The sequence below is a fragment of the Chrysemys picta genome, chromosome 5, assembly GCF_011386835.1.
Source record: "Chrysemys picta bellii isolate R12L10 chromosome 5, ASM1138683v2, whole genome shotgun sequence".
NCBI lineage: Eukaryota > Metazoa > Chordata > Testudines > Emydidae > Chrysemys > Chrysemys picta.
The window spans coordinates 133,577,905-133,593,597 of record NC_088795.1 but is presented as its reverse complement, the minus strand read 5'-3'; the positions used below and the strand labels follow the sequence as shown (position 1 = coordinate 133,593,597).

The 15,693-nt window shown below is 39.7% G+C and overlaps 2 protein-coding genes across 8 annotated transcripts in view; one reads left to right on the top strand and one right to left on the bottom strand.

Annotated features, from left to right (window-relative positions):
• CTNNA2 (catenin alpha 2) overlaps positions 1-15,693 on the top strand; it is a 766,120-nt gene that overhangs the window by 535,544 nt on the left and 214,883 nt on the right. The window lies entirely within an intron of this gene.
• Positions 11,213-14,438, bottom strand: LRRTM1 (leucine rich repeat transmembrane neuronal 1). The gene has a single exon (XM_005303706.3). It carries the CDS (start codon positions 13,557-13,559, stop codon positions 11,994-11,996), a length of 1,566 nt encoding a protein of 521 aa, XP_005303763.1. The 5' UTR covers positions 13,560-14,438; the 3' UTR covers positions 11,213-11,993.

Sequence of the window (15,693 nt, the reverse complement as noted above, 5' to 3'; positions counted from 1 at the left end):
GAACTTAGCTAGTTCTTTTTTGAACCCTCTTATAGGCTTGGCCTTCACAACATCCTCTGGCAAAGAGTTCCACAGACAGACTGTGCGTTGTGTAAAAAAAAATACTTCCTTTTCATTGTTTTAAACCAGCTGTCTGTTAATTTAATTTGGACCCCTAGTTCTTGTGTTTTGAGAAGGAGTAAATAACACTTCCTTATTTACTTTCTCCACACCAGTCGTGATTTTATAAACCTCAATCATATCCCCCCTTAGTTGTCCCTTTTCCAAGCTGAAAAGTCCCAGTCTTATTAATCTCTCTTCATACGGAAGCCGTTCCATACCCCAATCATTCTTGTTGCCCTTTTCTGAACCTTTTCCAATTCCAATATGTATTTTTTGAGATGGGGCGACCACATTTGCATGCAATATTCAAGATGTGGGCATACTATGGATTTATATAGGGGCAATATGATATTTTCTGTATTATTTTCTATTCCTTTCTTAATGATTCCCAACATTCTGTTTACTTTTTTGACTTCCATGGCACATTGAGTGGATGTTTTCAGAGAACTATCCACAATGACTCCAAGATCTCTTTCTTGAGTGGTAACAGCTAATTTAGACCCCATCATTTTATATGTATAGTTCGGATTATGTTTTCCAATGTGCATTACTTAGCATTTATCAAAATTGAATTCATCTGCCATTTTGTTGCCCAGTCACCCAGTTTTGAGAAATCCTTTTCACAGTCTGCCTGGGACTTAACTATCTTGAGAAGTTTTGTATCGTCTGCAAATTTTGCCTCCTCACTTTTTACCCCTTTTTCCAGATCATTTATGAACATGTTGAATATGACTGGTCCCAGTACAGACCCCTGCGGGACACCACTACTTACCTCTCTCTGCATTTTGAAAACTGACCATTTATTCCTACCCTTTGTTTCCTATCCTTTAACCAGTTACCCATCCATGAGAGGACTTTCCCTGTTATCCCATGACTACTTACTTTGCTTAAGAGCCTTTGGTGAGGAACCTTGTTAAAGGCTTTCTGAAAATCTAAGTACACCATATCCATTGGATCCCCCTTGTCCACATGTTGTTGACCCCCTCAAAGAATTCTAGTAGATTGGTGAGGCATGATTTTCCTTTACAAAAACCATGTTGACTCTTCCCCAACAAACTATGTCCATGTAGGTGTCTGAAAATTTTGCTCTTTACTATCCTTCCTTATGTCATTCCCTATGTCTTTCAAGCTGAACTGTCACAGTCCTTTTAATCTCTCCTTCTGTGGAAGCTGTTCCATACCCCTAATCAATTGTGTTGCCCTTCCCTTTATCTTTTCCAATTCTCATATATTTTTTTAGGTGACACAACCAGGACTGCATACAGTACTCAAGATGTGGGTGTACCATGGATTTATACAGTGGCATTATGTTTTCTGCTTATTATCTATCCCTTTCCTAATGATTCCTAACATTCTGTTAGCTTTTTTAACTGCAGCTACACATTGAGCAGATGTTTTCAGGGAACTATCTTCAATGACTCCAAGAACTTTCTTTAGTGATAACAGCTAATTTAGACCCCATGATTTTGTATGTATAGTTGGGTGTAATCGGGTGCAGACTCACCTGGCAGTGCCCCCTGCTGGTCATCTCGGGGAATTAGCTTCCAGCCTCTGGAGCACCCCCTGTCAGCCAGTGTCGTGCTACCGCTGGCCCCCATGACCCTCCCGGACCCCGGGTGACCCTTTCAGTGGGTGCTGCCCCCTGGCAGTACCCCATTGTTTCTCAGGGTCCCCCCCACCCAGGGGAACCCCCACCCACTACCTCACCTCGCTTCAGTTGTAGGCTACTGCCAGTCTCCAACTCGCCCCCACACCCTGGGGCAGACTGCAGTGTAAGCCATTCATCATAGGCAAGGTTGGGTCTGGACCTGCTGCCTCCACCTATTGTTGGGCTGCCCTTCAGCAGCCCCAGTACTGGTCTTAGGCCCTCAGGTAGGCCCGCAGCCTGGGGGTTTTCCAGGCTGGAGTGCCCCAGCTCCTCTAGCCTTCCCCCAGCCCTGCTCCACTCCCAGTACCCTGCTCGGCTCCCTAACAGCCAGGCCATTCTCTCTCTACAAGCAGAGAGAGACTGTTTGGGCTTCTGGCTCACAGCCTCTTATAGGGACCAGCTGGGCCTGATTGGGGCATGGTCCCAGCTGTTACTGCCTTCCCCAATCAGCTGCGAGACTTTTGCCTCCTTTCTTTTTACGCTTGCAGGGTTTCTTTGTGTTTGTTGGGGTGGAGGGTGGGAGGAGGGAGTGTTGAGCGAGAAGGCAGTGTTATTGGCCTAAGTTTAGAGAACGTTTATTAGGTGTATCTGGCTCATGCTCCCTTGAAAAACTCCCCTGTTTGCAGCTCCTGTTTGCTAGCGCCTCGAGCTGTTTTTTAAAACCCCTGCTCTCTCTGATTTAGCCCTGTGACGTTGTGCAGTCTATATGGTTTTATAAAAACTTGATAATAAGTCAATATAATGTAACTGAGATAGTTTTAGAGAAAATACGGTAATAAGTGAATGTAACGTAACTGGGATATGCTTCATGCAAAAGGTCTCTTGTAAGGTATCATTACAAAGCTTATAATCTACTGAGTATGATCATCTGATTTGTATAAATGTACCACTCTTGTATCTAAAACTAGAAATATAAAATGTAACTCTGAGGGCCTATTGTAATTGTGTAAAGTGTGGACCATTAATGATGGTTTGGAATCTTGATGATTCCCATTGTCTGCAGATGGCTGTATTTACCTGTGAGTCTTCCTGTATATGTGTGTGCTGGCAAGTGAGTAATGAAGACTTGCAGTGACATGTGATCATGTCACCTGAACTGGAATCCATCTTTAACCTGGTGCTTTTCCAGTGAGGGGGGGTGGAAACCCAGAGAGACAAAGAGTTCCCGCCTTATGCAAAAGATATATAAAGGGGGGAAGAGAACAGAGAGGGAGAGGAGCCATCATGAAGAATCCCCTAGCTACCACCTGAGCTGCAACAAGAGCTGTACCAGGGTACAGAATTGTGCCCAGGCCTGGAAGGTGTCCAGTCTGAGAAAAACGTACTGAAGCATCTCTGAGGGTGAGATTATCTGTATTCAGTTTGATTAGGCATAGATTTGCGCATTTTATTTTATTTTGCTTGTGACTTACTTTGTTCTGTCTGTTACTAATTTGAACCACTTAAATCCTACTGTCTGTATTTAATAATATCACTTTTTATTTAGTAATTTACTCAGAGTATGTATTAATACCTGAGGGAGCAAACAGCTGTGCATATCTCTCTTTCAGTGTTATAGAGGGCGAACAATTTATGAGTTTGCCCTGCATAAGCTTTATGCAGGGTAAAACGGATTTATTTGGGTTTAGACCCCATTGGGAGTTGGGCATCTAAGTGCTAAAGACAAGCACACTACTGTGAGCTGTCTTCAGGTAAACTTGCAGCTTTGGGACAGGAGATTCAGACCCTGGATCTGTGTCTGGAGCCAGACGGGAGTGTCTGGCTCAGCAAGACAGGGTGCTGGAGTCCTGAGCTGGCAGGGAAAACAGAAGCAGGGGTAGTCTTTGCACATCGGGTGGCAGCTCCCAAGGGGGTTTCTGTGATCCAACCCATTCCCCTCTTGTGAAGTAATCCTAAAGGGATGACAGGCTAGAGCCTCCTTAGGCAGATCTGAGCCTTGCCTGGCAGGCCCCTAGACTCAGCACACAGTCCCCTGAACAGACCACACAATACATTTCTATCAAGCAGGCACACTGCAAGCAAGCACACAACAACAAACCACTAACAGACAACAAACTCACCCCCTTCGCCTGGAGAACTCCCTCGCAAAAGTCCCCTGTTTGCTAGCCCCTGAAAGCAAGTTCTGGTTTCATCATTGTACACTTAAGTCAAATGGCATGGAGGTTCCATGTGGGTGACAGATGGTGATAGTATAGTCAAGGGTAAAGAAGCATGAAAATACCAGGGCAAAGGAAGGTCCTCAGGAGTGTCTATATTAGATCTTGTGGACTTCTGGTTTCCCCCTGTATATGGTGCATATACTTTTTGTTTTGTACTTTGATTGTATCTTTGGGTGGATGTCATGACCCAGCATAATCTGTTGATGAGGGCCATCCCCATTGTAGGCATCCATCACTTCTGTGTCTGACTATTCCTCACTTTGCCAGTTACCTCCAGTGAGTTTACTTCCTCAAATTTGCTGTCTAATATACATACTATTAGCAGTTAATTCTGTCTCAGCAAGCATTAACTTCTGGAGTTTGATCATTCTGTCCCATGCTGTTTTATCCATAGAGTACAATCCTGTATACTGCCTGTCCCCCTGTCTATTTACTCTCCCGATGGTTGCCTCACGTTTAGGGACATATAAGCAATATCTTCCTTCACCTCATCTCTGGTAGTACTAGGCCCTGTACCACATTTCTGTCAGTACCATCAGTTTTCCAGCCTCGTTGGTACTTTGATTTGGATCTCTCTGTACTGTGAATCTTATGGAATTACTTAGCCCATTGACATAAATTTATGTAGTAAAAATGTATGCAGCATATTAGGTTATCATTCTGTAATGAGTTAATTACAATCAAGATATTATCTAGATATCTGAACTGATGGTATGATCTTTTTCTGAGGTTGTTTATATGGAAAGCAAAAATGCCTCACATTAAGGTTTAAGGTCATGGCAGTGAGCAGCTGATTATGCTAACGTGAAGTAATGGTGTCCAATACAGTATGACATTTACATGAAGTTGAGGTAAACATTTGACATTCAGTGGCCTCTTTAGCACTGGGATTGAAAACCTTTTAGCAGCAGCCACAAATTTATGTTTGCTGTTGGAAAATTGCTTTGGGAAATGATCTGGATCAGAGAAGTAAATTTTCTGTCAAGATAAACTTTAGTAGTGAGCCAAGTTTGGTTTAAAAAATCCCTAGATGTTTTATCTCATTTTTATTAACGTTCTTTAATATTTACCACACTCTCTCTTAGCAAGCCCAACTGTCAGTAGAAGCATTGAACTACAGGCACAGATTCAGGTTTACTCCAGAGAGCTCACTTTAGCTCTAGTCTTGCAAACACGAGCCATTGATAGCAGACGTGCTTCAAAGAGCTGGCAGTTGCTAAAAGAATAAAAACCACTGGAATTCAATAACTGTGAACTATTCTTGCAGTTTCGTTTTGGATTCTCAGATTTTATTTTATTTTTCTTTTGCTTCAGTTTCTTTTTCAGCTGATGTACAAATTCTGGGAGTGGAAAGACAGGGATGAGGAGGGACTGAAAAATAAGGAGAATAAAAATGGAGCAGACTTAATACAAACAGGAAAGAAAATCTGTGTTTAAAGGATCTTCATAAAACAGTTTCCAGTTTGAGTCCCACATCTATTAGGAAGCTGTTTGCCTGCACCTTTTACTACCCATTAGAACATAGAGGTGTCCTATTCCGTTGAGTCTTGTTATAGGCTGCAGTGAATACCTTAATTGGATAACCCCCTTTTCTATCAGTTAAATACACACATGCATATTTCTTATTACGGATTTTATTGAAAAAACAATTTGAAGTCTTCTGTCATTAAACTCTGCTGCTACAGCTCGCTGTTAGTAGGAAAGGGAACAGCATGTCTTCAGAGGAACACAGAGGAAAGTCTGCTGAGGCTATGTGCTTAGTCACTAATCGTATAAGCCAATCATAATTTAAAATCATCTGCATTAAGCATGAGGACTGGCTGGTACAGTGGATTTGATACAAACCTGTCACATTTGGAGTCTTGTAGTCAGCGCTTGATAATGTCACAAATGGAAATGAATTGGGCATAATCCCATACTGTCCACAGTAACGAACACCTAGCTGGGCATTACTAGCTGTACCTGCTGTGGACGTGAACAGTGCAGGAGAGTTGGTGTGGATCAGAATTGAGGTTTATTAGTAGAGCTGTGTGTGATGTTTGCCTAGCACCTGCTCACTCTATTTATATTTGGCCACTGCTAATAGTTCTTCACTCCCAGGAGCACTGAGTTTTACACGTTGCTTTTGTAAAGTACATTTTTTACTTCTCCCTTCATGTGAATAGTTGGCACATTTCTGAACTCAGAGTCCATTTCATTTTGGTCGGCTACATTTCATTATTTCCCACAGATTCTTCCTCCCTGGCCTTGAAAGTAGACTGTTAGGGATGACTGATACTAGAGAACAAGAAGAACAATTGGTTTAAATCCTAAATAATTGTGTCTGAGTACCAGCAAGTGACATCTTATTAATAATAATAATAAATTAATAATAATGATAAAATGTCTGTCTTGAAGAGAAATACAGATTTCACTCCAAATATGTTCATTATAAACCCGACATATTGCAATAAAATTACAGTGTTCCTCAGCATTCAGCTGGGTTCTTCACAGTCACCCACCCAATTATAAATTTCTGTCTTGTTGCTTTGTTTCATTCATTTAGTGTAGTCAGGCCTTTTTTTTTTTTTTAAAGACAACTTCAGAGGCAGACTGCATTCAACCCTGTTCTTTCAGCAAGTTTCTCTGCTCTAACAAAGGATGTGGGTAATGCTTTCCATGGTTTTGATTGTTTGATTTTTACCTAATAAATACTCGGAATGGTTGTTTCTAAGAACTGACTGGGTTTGGTGTGTGTCAGTATTTCTCTGAAATGTTAACCTTAGGTCTCTGGCATTTTTCCAGACCACCAGACAAATTCAGGCTTTGAGGATAAGTATATGTTTCCTCAAGTAACCGGACATTCAACTTGTTAACACTGGACTGGTCCTAAAGAGCAACCTTGTGGCATACTGATAAATTGTACATGGGAAAAATGCCTGATATTTGTTTGTTGTAATATCTGTGACTACAAAAGCTGAGTGTGAGAGAGATTGAGTCAGGGGATGGTTAAGAGAATCAATTGAGCTCAAGCTTAGCTCTGAAAATGGACACTTTTTGTTAGGAAAGCAAACTGCTTTTGGTATAAATATCTAGTTTTCTAGAAAGTCCATAGTGAGTTGCTACTAATACAGCTAGGAAATGCTGCTGTTAAAACTGGAAGAGGTACATGATGTTGGAATTCAACTACCAGAATTGTGGAGAGGGAAGAGTGCATTGTTGTTTAGATTCACCTCCCAATGAAAGTGTGTGAGGGTGTGTGTGTGTGTGTGTGTGTGTGACAGTATCCTTCTAGAATGTCTTTGGATGGCCCTCCTACAATTACAACATGGGAGGTAACCTAGAAAAAGCTAACTTATCTTGTCTGCCTTGTCACCTATCCTTCTCTCTCCCTTCTTCATGTTCCTCCATCCTTCGTTTTTGTCTTTCTTATGCAGCAAACCTATATTTTTATTATACTCTCCTTTCCACAACCCCTTCCATTTTTGCTTGCTCATTCTGTAAAGCGATATATTTCTATACTCACCTCAGCCTTAGATTTTTTTTCCCTTATCTTTGCCGGTTCTTTTGGTTTATCATCTTTTTTTTAAACCTGGTTTAGTCCTCTTCAATTAAGTCTTTTCCCCTTGTCTTTTCCCTCCTTGTCCTCATTTCCTTCCTCTTTTCTTTAATTTGAATACATTTTAGCAGTAGTAATAAGCTTGCTAATTAAATGCTGCTTCCCATTTGCCTTTCTGAAAGCTGTCTGATGTGGGCTTTTTATTCAGAATGTTCTTTTGCTACCACAGTAGAACAAAACACAAAAGGAAACAAATTTAGTATGTCTGAAAAAAGCAAATGCTGGGCTTTTTAATCAGAGCAGACGAAGATGATTAAATATAGGCATTTAAAGAGTTACTCAGTACCCTGACCATAAAAACATACCATGTATGTTAAACTATACAAAATACGTTCAGGTATATGATCTTTCTTTGATATACACAAGCAAGGAGATTAAGAGCTTCATCTAAGGTTTCATCCTTAGCCCACTATAGAATACCTAGATATTGCTGTGCATATGGCATGTAAGATCATCCACTGGTGTACTTAAGCACCGGCAGTACTTAAGTACAATGAGGAGTCTAAAAGATGGAGTTTACAGCTTTAACTTAGAATTTCTTTGTATTTATATTCAGGCCAGATACAGAATATGATACATTAGCATTGATTTTGTGATTTCATGTCATTTTTTTCTGTAGTTCAGAAAGTAAAAGAAAAAGCCGGGAAGGGACATAAATCATCCCTCATATGTATTCAGAGCATATACACTAACATTTCCTTCAGAACCGTTATTGGGTACACTGTGACTGCGTATTGATGTTAGTAGCAAAAGATTGTCTATTAGGGATACATAACACTGACTGAGTATTAACAATCCTCATGAAAGATAGTTTCCTTGCCTTGTCTTGTGTGTGAAAACACTGAAAGGAACAGCTTGAGCTAATTGCCTAGTTAAAAAAGGGAGATTTTCTTTCTAGTGGAACATAATAAGGGGATGTATTTAAAATAGTTTTACCCTCTGACCTTCCCCTAGAAACTCTTGGGCGAGAAACTGTGTCACATTTCACCCAGAAGCATATTTTTGTAGCCATACTATAAATCTCTGATAAGGGGATCAAAACAGAAACACTGACATTTCTGTGGATAGTTAGTTGAATATCAAATCTGACAGGAATAATCAGCAAGTGCTTTCTCCTATTGCTCCACGTACACTACAAAGGTAGTGATGTTCAAATATACCCACGTAAGCTGCCTGAAAGTGGAATGGATATCACTGCATTTTGATTAGTTGGATTGTAACACAATAAATGCTTCCCCTTTGCATTTGGAATATTCATTTATTTCTCACATTAACTTTCAGAACAGATTTGGGCAGCCTTTAGAGTATCGTGGTTTATAGTCATATAGCTTAACTTAAATGACAAGGGGCCACAGTGACTGCTCAGGACCCCCAAGAGATATGTACAGGTGTCCTTTGGAGACCTGAAGAAGCAGAAGTTTGTCTTGTGATGTTGTGGCTGTCACTCGTCTGTTTAGAAAAAAGATTGTTTGTGATTATTTGAAAAATATCATCTCTGAAGTTGAATATCTGTTATCCTATGTGTGGAGGGTTCATCTATCAGCAATGGATAGCAAGTCATTGGTGGTAAACTACTCTCCTTTTAGAGAAATGGTAAGAGGAAGTAATGAGATTAGCCCTCATTGTGAAAAGTACTGCACTTTTAAAAATCAGATTATCTCTTTTAGTTTGCTTAAGGTGTCAATGCAAGATGCATGAAGCACAGAGGTGAATAAATCACCAAGGCTGAATTGTTCAAGTCTCACAAAACCTCGTTTGAAATCGCTAACACTGATAAACAGCATGAATAATCTGTAGATGTTTGCAATGACTTGCGTGTAAAACGCACCCCACCCGTATGCTAAAAATATGAAGAAAGCTAGTATGTTTGCATCAGTCTTGCAGCAAATTTACATGCACCAAGACATCTTATATGTACATGAACTCTGAGGAAAAATGAATACACCGGCACTGTTTCTTATAGCAACAGGAGTTACTGAAGAAATAAATGCAGTTCAATGTTTTTCACATATGTAGAACTTTAACTGTCTTGGGGTGGTCTTGGAAGCCTTCTGTCAAACCAACTTAAACCAATCAGTTTGCAAGATGACATTAATGTTACATTTTGATTTGAGGGGCATACCATAGTGCTTGTAATTAAAGTTAGTGAGCCAAATTCTGCAGACCTGCCTCAGGCAAAACCCCCATTTGCACTCAGTGGAGATTTTCATGAGCAAAGACTGGAAAATATGGCCCTAAATTAGCATTGTGTAAGGTATTTTGTCTTAAAAAACTCAGCAGACACTGAATCAAACAAGGGGCTGTCTTGCTGTTGGTTCCATCACTGCTCATTTAGGGCCTTATCTTCTTCCAGTGAAGTCAATGGGAGTTTTGCCATTGACTTCAGTGGCTGAAGGATTAGATCCTTGCAGATTTGAAGTGGAACATAAAGAGAAATGCACTATTGCTTACATGGTTAAATACCATCCTAGCTATAATAGTCTGAGCAAATTTCAAGACAGCAGGGAAATTGTAAGTGGCTTAAAACCAAAATCATTAATTTTTGATTTTAAAATTTGCAATCATGAAAAAAAAAAAAAAAGATCCTCTACCGATGTGGATTATCTTGGCTTTCATTTATGATACTGTAGTTTTACTATATAAAATAATCTGATTACAGTGCAGGAATACTTCATATTTAATTAATATAAATCAGAGTGAAAGTTGCTAAAGAGATGAAGAATAAGCTTTGGCTCTTCGAAGGATGTGCTCATTTGACATTTAGAAATAATTTATAAAATATTCCTTTTTATATAATTAAACATTATTGCCTACTAAGGGTCTATGCAGAAAAAAAAACCCTTGGTTTGATCCTTTCATGATCTGTATTTTATAAACCCTGTCTTAGTGTTATAGGCATTTTTTAAAAAAATGGTACATCTAAGTTAACATTAAAAATGTCAATTTTTTGGCACTTTCTTCCATTGTTGCTAGCCCTGGCATGAAGAAATAAGTACAAAGTGTATACATTTTACAAAATCCTTTATCTGTCATATTTTATTAGAATGGTATGCTGTATGAAGAAGGTTTGAAAAGGTGCATTGCCTGATGATATAAAAATGCAACACCCTCGTTTTCATTGACATGTGTGGAGTGGTTCAGAAAAGCAATCAGTAGGTTGGTCACATATTGGAGAGAAAAATCCAAAATACAGGAAAAGCAAGCATTTAAAGAAGGGCAATAAAATGAAACAGCTGCATGGCTCTGTATTAACAAAGCACTGTTGATATAATCACCAATCCCTGTGTCAATACTTAGTAAGGTAGGATCCTATACTTTCTACCTCTGCAGATATTTTTAGAAGGGTGGGCTGTTAAGGTTGTCTTGTGATTAAAGTGACTGGCAAGCTAGGCATTCCCAAGACAGGGTTTTATAGCGGTTAACTATAGTAACCATAAGTATGCTCTAATCACCCTATGCCTAATGGGCCTGCAGTGTTACACCCAAGGTTCTACTTTTGCAACACACATAGCTTTCACTACTGAAAATTGGATTGCTGCCTCCTTAGTCCTTTCATCATTACTCTACATTGCACAGATCAGTGGTTTCTCTGCTTTTAGCATACGGCATAAGAGCATGAAAGGGGGACATGCTAGTAGATTTTAAATAAGCCCTTTAAAATAAGGTGGGTTTTTTTTTTTTTTAAAAGGGAAAGACGAAGTAGCATTTTGTAGGCTGTCTATTTTTTTTAATCAGACTTTGCAATGTGATTAATTCCAATACAGAATGTACTGATGGGATATGCTGCATCTTTGTGGCTCTTAGTACAACTTAGAAGTCAGCTGTCTTGAAAAATCTTCAGAAATATTCCCTAGTGACAGGTTAGAACTTTAGCCTTTCCAAGATGACTCAGCTCCTTCTTTTAGTGATATACTGTTACAGGTAGCATATTAACAAAAATATATTTGCTATGCCATGCTTTTTTTTTATCATCAGTAACATGGTGTGTGTGGATGTGTAATAATTACACTGTGAAGCCATCTGCTAAATTTTAATTTTTCAATTTTATGTGGCTTCCTCACTGCTAGATTTTCATTTCAACACTTGTATGTGAAGAGAAAAGAGGTTAAACTGTTGTATTTTGCATACAGGTAACAATTCATGTAGTATACACCAGTCTGTAAAAACTGTAAATGCTATTTTTTTTATTTTAAACATTTTTGTAGTTTACAAAAAAAATCAATCAATAATTGGTACCTTTTTACACTCTCGGATTCCTGAATATTGTCAGATCTTCAAAGGGAATATTATCATATGAAATGTTAGGACTGACTGTCCTGAAGATTTTAAGACACAATAAAGCTAACATATCAAGTCTTTTAGACAGATCCTCTTACAATTTCAGCAAAGAAGTGCATCAAAAATCATCAGAAAAGCACAGTAAACCCCCATCCAACTGTCTGCCCATTGTTATTTGGTTGCACACTGTTTAAATTCCCACAGAAAATCACACCTCACATTCCCTTGCTGGCTGCTGGTGACAGGAACAAGATCCATATTCATTAATGATCACCAGGGCTCCTTCAATGTGGTTGGGTTTGTAATCAACGTAATACTCCTGGGCTGACATGGCAGCCATTTGATGCATGGTTTGTTTCTGCTTCTGCTTTCTGCGCTGTGTCACAAAGCACTGTCTCAGTTGCCTTAGGCTGGCTGGAAAACACTTCCAGGAGACATACAACACTAAAACCACTATGAGGAAAGAGAAAATCAGTGCCATGGTCCCTGTCACCACCTTGTGAATCTGAACAGCATTCTCAGTGTTTTCATTGGGGATAGTTACGGTTATGGCATTTGTTGTTCTTTCTCCGTCAGTATCCTGCACATCATATATTATTGTGGCAGGGCTATAAGTGAACATTTGGTCGCTGTTGTTGGTTACTGCTGATAGCATGTTAACACTTGTGGGGTCTTCTGCATCTTCGCATAAGTGAAAAGCATACACGGCATCTAAAACATCCTCCCCCTGTGCATATTCAGGGGTGGCACAGAGCAGATTGCTGTCATAGCGACCCTTAAAGTTACTTAGCCAGGAGGCCAAGGCGCAAACGTTACGGCTGCAATCCCAGATGTTTGCAGAGAGGCTGATGCTAGTGAGAGATTTCCAGGAGTTGAGGATTCTTGGATCAATGTAGGTTAGCTGGTTGGAATCCAGCTGCAGTGATTGGAGGTGAGGTACACTTTCGAAAACATGAGGTTCAATGTATTCAATCTCATTGCCAGAGAGATCCATTTTTTCCAATTTCCATATCCAGTCCAAGGAATTGACGACAATAGTGACTTTATTCCTTCGTAGGCAGAGAGAATGCAGTGAAAGGAGCCTTGGAAAATGGGCTAAATTCACCTTCACCAAATCATTGTGCTCGAGGTGCAGTTCAGTGAGTTTAAACAAGCCTGCAAACGAGTTTCGAGCCAGGCTTTTCAACTGATTGTATCCTATGTCTAGAAACTTCAGGCTGCGACAGTCCTGAAAAATTCTCACTGGCACAAACTTGATGGCGTTTGACCGCATGTGCAAAGTTGTTAGTTTTCTCAGCCCATGAAACAGATCTGGTTCCAAAGACTGCAGGTTATTATATGATAAATCCACACTACGCAAGTTTGGCATAGGTCGGAAAGTAGTATTGGGCAGTTGAGTGATTTTGTTGGAACTCAGAGTGAGTTCTTTAACTCTCCGCAATTTTTGAAAGGCATTCTCCTCCACTGAGCAAATGTGATTGTGATCCAGATAGAGCCACGTGAGCTGCATTAACCCTGTGAACTGTCCATCATGCAGCTCTGAAAGGCTGTTGTACCGCAGAGACAAGCCCATCATGCCCGACAGGTTGCGAGGCATCTCTGTAAGATTCAATGACTCACAGTACAAAAGCCTGCCCTCACACCGACATAGCTGTGGACACCCACTATTCACGGCTGGAAGCATTTTTAAAAAGACACCCAGTGTACACAGTATCAACCCTGGGGGCTTCCACAGCAACCAGTTTAAACAGAGACCAATAAGAAGGAAATCCATTAGCAAGAATATTTCCAAATATGCTTGAGAATGTCCATTGAAATCTTTTCAAATTCTACATCATATTTTATTTCAGGGCAAAAAAAAAAGACACAGAGGCAAATATTTCACTTTACAGCATGCAGGAGCTGTGCAGCATTAAAGTTCACAGACATTCACAGGTAAAAGGATGTTGATTTTGTTCATGTTAGATGCTGCAGCAAAGAAAAAAAAATCTTTCTTCATGAAAGAATTTAATTAAAAAGTGTCTTACCCACCCTTTTCCAGAGAGTGACAACCTCCATTCAGTTGCTTCCTTTGTGTTTGGACTAATTATATGCAGAACTAAAAAAGACCCCTCTGTGCTACAAATTCAGTCCCTTTCAATTTTGTGCAATGCTGGCAGGCTCACAATGTCTTATTTTGCTTCTGCTCAAAGAGCTAAAGGGATGTCCAGCTAGCTTTTTAGCTGACTTCTAGGACCTGCAAGTTTCAGAACTATGTGCATGAGCTTGATCTTCTCTTTCTCTCTCTCTCTGTGTCCTTTTCTCTGCAGTTAATACTGTGACGTTGTGAAAAAAACTCCAAACTCTTTACTAACGACTCCACAGGATTTGACAATCTCTTTAATGTCCATCATTTGAAACGATCATTGACCGGCACAACCTTTACTCCACAGAGACAGATTACAATTCACTCACTGACCGGCTAAGGATAGCTTTATTTCCCATTCTTTGTTCGCTTTGCTTGTTAGGTGATGCTTAGAGCAGAGAGAGAGACAGCAAGAATCCCTTCCCTTCAGCTGAGCAGTATGTTGCTAAAGCATGCAGAGGCACCTAGTGCTCACTGAGTGTCGTAAGCTGCTCATGATTGTACGCCTGCACTGTGCATCTCAGACATGGGCAGATTGAAAAGGGGTGGGCATAAAACCAACATTTTAGTGAGCCAGTAAAGTAATATATGTTCTTTGATGAAATGGAAAATGCTTTAAGCCTATCTCTCCATTTCTCAAACACACACACACAAAAATCATCAGCAGGAGCCCGGCATTTCTAAGTAGGAAGCTATAGAATTAGATTTTTTTCTTTCTTCCCCCCCACCCCTTTTGTTTAAACTCGACTGAATTCATAAGGCACATAGGGATTAGATGGGGAGGGGGGGTATTTGTTTCTTGTTTTGAGAATGAGTATATAAAATGTGATTTTTTGATTTTTTTTCTCTCTCTTTTTTTTTTCTCCCAAGACAAACGTTTGCATTTTATAGTCATTTGTTGGGAATGTTTTTATTCGGATACCCTCTCACCAGTGCATGTTTGGGAATTCTGTGCGATCTTTCTCACAGAAAGGCACTAAGAGCTCTGCAAATTCTAATGTCTGGACTCATCCGTTTTAATTACATTTGGTCTTTTACCATCCTGCATATTTTTAATGTGGTCAGCATATGCTTTTCCTAATGGGTTTTTTTTTTTTTTTTTTTTGCAGTGTATGCTACGGCACACAGAACTATTATTCATGCAGCATAAAGAATGCTGTGCTTTCTGAATGAGATCAACATGCAGGTTGTCCCTTTAGTGTGTGTGTCGTGGGGAGAGAGGGGATTTGGAACCCGATTAGATTACGTTTTCCCAATTGTGCTGCCCTTTGTTCCATGGACCAACAAATCATTGCATACTAATTTTCATTCATCATTATGTATAGAAAAAAACACTGTTGATAAGCTATCTCTGTAATCTTTAGACCGAGAAATATGCAATACTATTGTCAGGGAGATATTGGCCATCCTTTTCCATTATGAAATGCCATCAGAAATGAATCTGCTGACAAATGCTATTGGAACTGACAACTCGGGGTTCAGTGTGTCCCTTTAAGGAAGTTTGACATGAAAACACATTTCATGCAAAAGTGCTGTTCTCTTATTTAAGTCACCATTGATTATTAGGTGGGTGTGTAAAGTTAGATTAGCTTTGAGTTTGGCTACAATATTGACCAAAACAGTTTTTCAGGTTTTTGATAAATCAATACAAGATCCGGGTTCTACTAAATGTATTTGATTATGATTGGCTGCGTTGAGCATGTACTGGTACAGCTCAAGGAACACAGTAATTTGATACAGAAGAAGTTCTCTTCCAAGGGAAGTCACAGAAAACTTAATGCCA